This window comes from Lycium ferocissimum, chromosome 7 (genome assembly GCF_029784015.1).
Source record: "Lycium ferocissimum isolate CSIRO_LF1 chromosome 7, AGI_CSIRO_Lferr_CH_V1, whole genome shotgun sequence".
NCBI classification, from domain to species: domain Eukaryota; kingdom Viridiplantae; phylum Streptophyta; class Magnoliopsida; order Solanales; family Solanaceae; genus Lycium; species Lycium ferocissimum.
Window position 1 is genome coordinate 38,694,315 of NC_081348.1, and position 7,284 is coordinate 38,701,598.

At 33.0% G+C, this 7,284-nt stretch overlaps 1 protein-coding gene across 1 annotated transcript; it reads right to left on the reverse strand.

The window, feature by feature from the left end:
• Positions 1-4,466: 4,466 nt before the first annotated feature.
• LOC132064880 (protein ALP1-like) lies at positions 4,467-5,958 on the reverse strand. Its single transcript, XM_059458032.1, has one exon. It carries the CDS (start codon positions 5,836-5,838, stop codon positions 4,576-4,578), a length of 1,263 nt encoding a protein of 420 aa, XP_059314015.1. The 5' UTR covers positions 5,839-5,958; the 3' UTR covers positions 4,467-4,575.
• Positions 5,959-7,284: the final 1,326 nt, after the last annotated feature.

A 7,284-nucleotide genomic window follows, 5' to 3' on the forward strand; every position in this document is an offset into this window, starting at 1 on the left:
TTCATATACCAACGAAATACAAAAAAAAAAAAAAAAATTATATTTTCCTATTTCGTTTTTGTATAAACGAAATAAAATATTTATTTCGTTTATACAAAAAACGAAATTAAAAAAAAAATAAAATTTCGTCCTATTTCGTTGGACTACCAACGAAATAGGACAAATTTTTTTTTTTTTTAATTTCGTTTTTTGTATGAACCAAATAAATAAAAAATTAATGCTATTTCGTTACTAGTACCACGAAATACAAAAAAAAAAATATATATATATATTATTTGTTACATTTCGCTACAGATGTAGCGAAATGCAAACGATGTCATGGGTATTTCGGTGGATAACCAACCTAAATACCCATTTTGGTATAAAAAAAAAAAGGTCTATTTTGAACTATTAGCTTAAAAACAAGCCATTTTGGCTCCGACTCCATAAGAAATACCTATTTTTGTTTGACTTGTCGGTTATCTTAGTAATAATAATATAGAAACAAATTAGAGTATGGTTGAAAAGTTAGTTAGATAAGGATAACACCACTTCAAAGTTAAACGAATTTTGAACAACTAAAATGAACTTAAATTGTTAAAAGCTGTAAAATTGAATCAAACAACAACCCATCTCCGAGACTCGGACTAGTTAAGGTAGGCAATTTATATATATATCTTTTTTCATTCTATTGGGGTATATTTCAATACTCAATAATTCAATTTTAACTAAGACAAATTAGATGCTCGTTTGAAATTTTCGCACTTTTTTTTTAAAAACCCTCCAGGTACTACGAGCCTAAAAAAGTGAAAATCACATAAAATGATACTCTTAATAGTGTAATGATGTTAAGACTTAACACTAATGTATATACAGCATCAAGATATGAGAAGGCAATCAAATCAAGAAAAAAATAATACTAGTAAAATGAAAAAAACGTGCATCAAGATTCAAGGGGCAAGAAGGCGAACACTCAGACCCCACAGAGAAAGGACCTTTGAGTGAAATGATCGTATTCCCTACAAAACATCCATTTATATCATTACTACATTTACTAGAGTTATTACTCAAACAAGTTAGGCAAGAATTGTAAATACATATATTAGTAATTTAGAGGCTATTTTTTATCGGGTGAGGTTTTTTGTTCTAAAAATAGACTATTTAGAGTAAAATTTAATTTGTGATTTCATTTTTTAAACTTAATAAAAAGAATGTGTTGATGATGGTTTTGAGGAACAAATAAAAGTTAATTTTATTGTTTGATGTTTGATTCATATATTGATTAATTCGAATATTAGGGAGTATAAGATAATTAATACACCAAATATTGATGTACTAACTTATACCAAAATTAGTTATGTAGGACTTGAAAAATCAACCAGCTACTGAGTAAAAGAATAGCCAACTTTAATATTAATAATATATTTATCCAATCCATTCAAACCAAATGGGTCCATAAGAGTTTATAATGTCTAAGTCATAGGCGGAGGCTGGTGAGATTGGTGAGTACTGGTGAAGTTTTGAACTGTGATCAACTTAAAGTTGTAATCAAGAAATTAAAGGAAAATATTTTCTTAAAAAATAAGTAACTTTTATTATCTAGATTTAAGTATTATTCCAACAACATTTATATGGGTGGAGGTGTTGTGTTGGTTTAGGGAAGGATAAAATTAGTATGAAATACATTTATCGAACTTATTTTCCCTAATCCTTGCAGGAAAGTTATTTTCCTTAAGAAAATGATTTACAAACATTTTGACCAACCGTGAAAAGAGTAAGAAAACACTTTTCTCAGTACCAAACACACGTTAAAAGATACTACCTTTTTTCTCTTAGAACATGAATAATATTCCCTATATAGAAAAATCACAGATACTTCTGTACCTAAGTTATCCTTTCCCTGGAAGAATATTTCATATAGCTAAGTCAGAGGTGATGGCTGGTGACGTTTGTTAGGTGCTTAATATAGTAGTAATATTATTGGAGCCTTATGACTTTCCCCCCTTCATAATATATATTAAAAAAAATAGCACTAGAGGTCTCTTCACCTAAAGGACACGACATTCTTGGAGTAGTATTTTATCATATGTTCGTTAGTTGGTATGACTACGAAGTTCGACCAGATAATTTACGTGGAATATAAGAGGACTTATATCTGAAGATTATAGATTTATGATAGTGATCATTAACCTTATTCATGATAACCAACAAACATTGTATGTATAATAGAATTTTTTTTTTTTTTTTTAGCTGCTTATGTAAATGTAAGTATAGAAACAAGAGTTGTATGATGGTGGAGATCATGAATATCTTATGAATTAATTTTGGAATACTGCCCTTAGTTTGTTGAGAAAAACAAATTAAACGGAACAAACGCATCATCATCATAAATCATTTTGTTATACTCCAATAGTTAATTTGATAGTTGAAGGATCCAAATATGACAAATGGGTTGGGTTGTTGTCTTGTTGAATCCAAAATATATTGTTTTGGAGTCCATGTGCTAGCCCGTCAAAAAATAAAGGTATGTTAACATATTTAGCAAGCCAATGAAAAAAAAATCATTCGCCTAGAAGTAATAGTTTATATCCATCGCCCATCGCTGGTGTATGCTCAGTGTATATAAAGCATATAATTAGTATAGACGCTGATTATACACAGACTATATATTGATTATACACTGCATACTGACTATTTACTCATTGAAAATTTCGTCAAAATATTTAAATAAAAAAAACTTTTTGTTGATTATGTTACACCTATAGCAATAACAAAGAAGATTTTTTTTTATTAGGTTTTGTTTGGTAATTCAACAAATTATAAGAAAGCAAAAAATGAAATTAAAATTTGGTAAGAGTTGTGTGATTTGGGTTATGATTCATTTTTAGTCCATCTTGACTCAACTCATCTCAACCAACCAACTTTTTGATAGGATTAGGCAAAAAGTTAAATACTTATTCAATCAATTTTGCCTCACTCATTTGCCGCCCCTAAGTTTGCAATGTGAGATTTGAGTACTTCCCCAACCATTCAGAGGTGATAAAAATTAAAGTTATATCATGAAGTACAAACAAGTATCTCCATGTACTGACTCAGCTTCCTCAATATGTTACTCGGAAATTATCCGGTAATAACATGCTCAAAACATAAATATAGTTTGATATCTATGCTCAAAATACTCTAATAGTCTACTGCTTTTCTCCTTGGACATTTTCTCCATATCGCAATAACTTTAGAGATCCAAAACTTACCATAGGCCAGCATTTGAGAACTCAATGTTTTCCAACTGCCAACATATAAGCAAACGAGGTACAGCTCAAAGATCTGCATATGTAGTAATAAACTAGTTTCATGCTGGAATTGACTCTGACAAAGTGCAGGTCTCATAGCGAATTGTTTCAGATGTTTAAAGGATAAAATTAAGACAAACAAGACAAAGAAGCAGACTAGTTTAATTTTGTGCTGAAACTAAAGACAAAGAAGCAGACTAGTTTAATTTTGTGCTGAAACTAACTCATATAGCTAAATGATATAGATGTCTGCAATATGGCGATATTAAGAGCTGAATCAGTGGAAAAGGCATGCTTGATTTGATAAGCAATATACATCTAAAAAGTTTGAAACAATATTACCAAATCATTGTCATTTCTTGGTGTCAATTACTATCTCGTTATCAGAGCAGCAGGAAACATTAAAATTTGAAGATCAATTCTCTATCTAAAAAGAGCTGATGTTATATAAAACAAAGTGGTGTTATATTATCTGCTTTGAGCCTTTGCCCTTTTTTTTCAAAAGGTCTCACACAATATTAAGAGTATCACTATCCCTTATTATCTCTTTCGTTTTTTCAGGTACCAGCGGAACTTGTTCTCCCACCAAATAGTCTCTCCTTCGAACTAAGTTTCACAATGCCCATCACCTCGTGGCTTATCTAGATATTAACTGTTTGTCACCTAAATCAACTGAGTATTTATGGCCACCAAAGCTGATTGGTTTTTTTATCCGTCTCCAAAGTTAAGAGTTGAAGTAGTAAATCGACCTGTACATGGGGAAAGGCTAGGTTGGGCCACACACATCACTCTGCAATCTCCATACTCGTCTCGCCGAACCATTGGCTCTAATATTAGTTGTTGGAAAATTAGGTCAAAGATATTCTTAAAAGGATGTGATATTGTACGCTTTGGACCAAGCCCACTCAATTTTCCCCCAAAGACCTCATTCCATTAAGAATATTTTCTTTTCAACTACCAAAGCAGGATTCAATTCGCACACCCAACAACACTATATACATGTTATGATCAAATGCAAGTTGTAAGTTGACATGAAAGTGGCAAGAGAGCTATTGTCGTCAGTATAATCATTTCTTCTTCCAGAAAGTCACAGAATGAATTTCTTTCAAGTTCATTGATAATCAATCAACCAGTATAATCCAGTGGCATTAACACTATGAAAGAGCTGGGTATGTTACGGAACAGAAGAGGGGCATCTATTTCAGAACTTGCTAATATGCAAAACAGCCCAGAAAGTTTAAAACTTTGAGCAAAAGATTCACAATCTAGATGAATGAATTTTATGTTCTATGCCTTAAATTCAAAACTAATGCTTTTGTAATTGAAACTCTGTTGCTTTTGTGACTAATGCACTTCTTATAGCACATGCAACACTATCACCAGGAATACTCAAAGAACTCTGATATTTCTGAAATGAATGGTCACTCAAATCTTCACAAAATGCTGAATAATCCTCCCTTGATAACAACATATTATGAAGTATCGAACAAGCACCAATAGAAGCCACTGCAGTCTTGATTTCTCCTTCAATCGGTTCGCTCAAAATGCCCCAATTTCTCAAACTCTCAACGGCTTTAGCTGCTGGCAATCGCATTAAGTTAATGGCATTGTTGAATTTTTCTTCATTCGAATGAGAAACAGGTTCATCAAATGGTAACATTAACCAATTTAACAAAGGGTAGTCTCCATTACCAACAAAAAACTGAGGCACAGCCACATCATTTATCTGCAAAGCTTGTGAATTCATCAAAATTGTCCCTTTTTCAATATCTTGAAACAGAGTTGATGATTTCAGGACCTGGAAATCAGTCTTATCGCCACGAAAACCGGCTATAATACTAATAATTCTTGATGATGAATCAACCACTAATTGAGCTGCTATAATCTCTTCATTAACCTTAAATCTCACACAACATAAAACTCCAGAACAATTAGGAATACCCGAAATGGATTCGAACTGAGTCGAAACGGATTCAAGTTCACCCGAATTAGGAAACCCGACCCAAAAACGAAAATTAGTGCAAAGCACCCTACATAACTGTTTAACACAAAACTTAGCAACAGGTTCAGATACATCAAATCTACGCGAAATATCGGAATAATTAGCTCCGGTTGCCAATCGAAAAAGCCCGATTCCAAGCCGAGTTTCAGCAGATAGATTAAGTGGCGAGTCAACAGGGTCACGACACTCAAGTAAAGGTTCTAAAAGCCCACAAAGCCAATCAAAAGTTGAAGAATTGATGTTAAAGAATTTCTTGAAAGTATCCGGGTTGGCTGAGTCGGGTCGGGCGATTTGACCGAGTTTGAACCGGGTCAGACCATCGTTAGACGGGGCATCGGGTTCTGAGAAATGGGTACGTTTTCGTTTTCTTGAAAAAGGGATGAGTGAAAGAGTAGCGGTTGTTTCAGAAGTGGAAAGGAAATGAAGAAGAAGGGGTGAAAGAAAATCATAGAAAGACGAATTGGTAATTGAAAGAGGATTTGAAGAAGGGAAAATAAGGTCAAGGAGAAGAAGAAGTTGAGAAATAAGGGAAGAAAGAAGAGCAGCCAAACGCTGCTGAGTATTCATTTTTGTTTGAGTTTGTGTCAGTGAGAAGAGTCGCTTTTTGCTTTGTTGTCGAATGAGGTTTTCTTGATTTCAGAGCGAATCATCAAAGGTTATGCTCTGACATGGTGAATCTCCAATGGTTGACAAAAAGTACCAAATAAAAGCTCAAGTTTCACAAACGCACGTGGCTTTTACAGTCAAAACTGATTCCCGATTCTCTTTTGGGAAATTATTCAACAAATATCCCAAATTCCTAAAGTTTCTTTATTAGAGGCACAGTAAATTTTCATAAAACTAACATAATCGTTCTCCAAAAACTTTTAGTAGAACCAAATCCAAATATATTCCTTTTTTTGAACAAATACTTTCCTTTGCTAATTGGACAGTAAAGGACATTAAGGAAGAAAATATTTTTCTTTTGGACTCATAAAGTTTTTTCTCAAAACGAGGATACCTTTGAATTTCCTTCCATTTTCTATTGAGAAAAGGTTTAAATTTACCCTTGAGCATCATTATTTCTTGTCGTGCCAATCTACCGACCTCTGCTATATATAAAAGTGAGAAAATAATTTCTAACGCTCACGATTTTAAATAGAAGAAAATGACTTTTTTATTGTTTTATTTACGGATGTCTTGCATTTATTTATTAATCTCTTATGAAGAAAATCATATAATTAAAATAACATTTATAATGAACTAGAAAATCGAATCTCCATGATCTTGAACAGTATTTGCTAATACTGGTCGTCCACTTGTGTATTTTAGTTTCTGCTGCTGCTAGGACTATGATTCATTGGCACCCAGGGAGGCCAAATCCTCAATTATGTCTTAAAATTAAAAATTCACTTAAATCTGAAATTTTGGGAACACCCACCATGCCCAAATCCCCAATTCTATCCAAAAATTCGTTCTCTTTCACTTCTCTGAAGTCTGCAAATAGCTGTTACGTCGAAAAAAGTTGTTAGATGGTAGTATTAAATAGTACATCATGTATAGTGTAACAATTGATTCCGATGTTAATATAATCAAATTTATCCGAAGGCCGATTAGCACTAAAGATACAAAAAGTAGATTCAAAAGCAAAGGTTCAAGTTCGTGTTATTAAAGTATGAAAGAGGTCAAAGACCAAGTCCCTGATGTCACTGATACACTCTCTTCCTATCATAATTTAGTGTATATTTTAATTTTTGGGTGCTTTAGGAAAGTATTCACTTTTATTTCTTAACATAAATAAATATAGATCTATTCGATGGTAATCACTAATCACCTTTCTCAAAATTAGAGTTGTGAATACGGGTTGTCCCAGCCCAGAAGGGCTAGTTCATCCAGGCTTTGGAATTTGATGAGCCAACCCAGGCTGACTAATTATTTTAATGGGCCTAGAACAGCCAGGCCGACCCATGCCTAATGCGGACTGTCGGCATAACCAGGCCAGCCCACTTTTCTTTAAATTCATTTTCCATAATT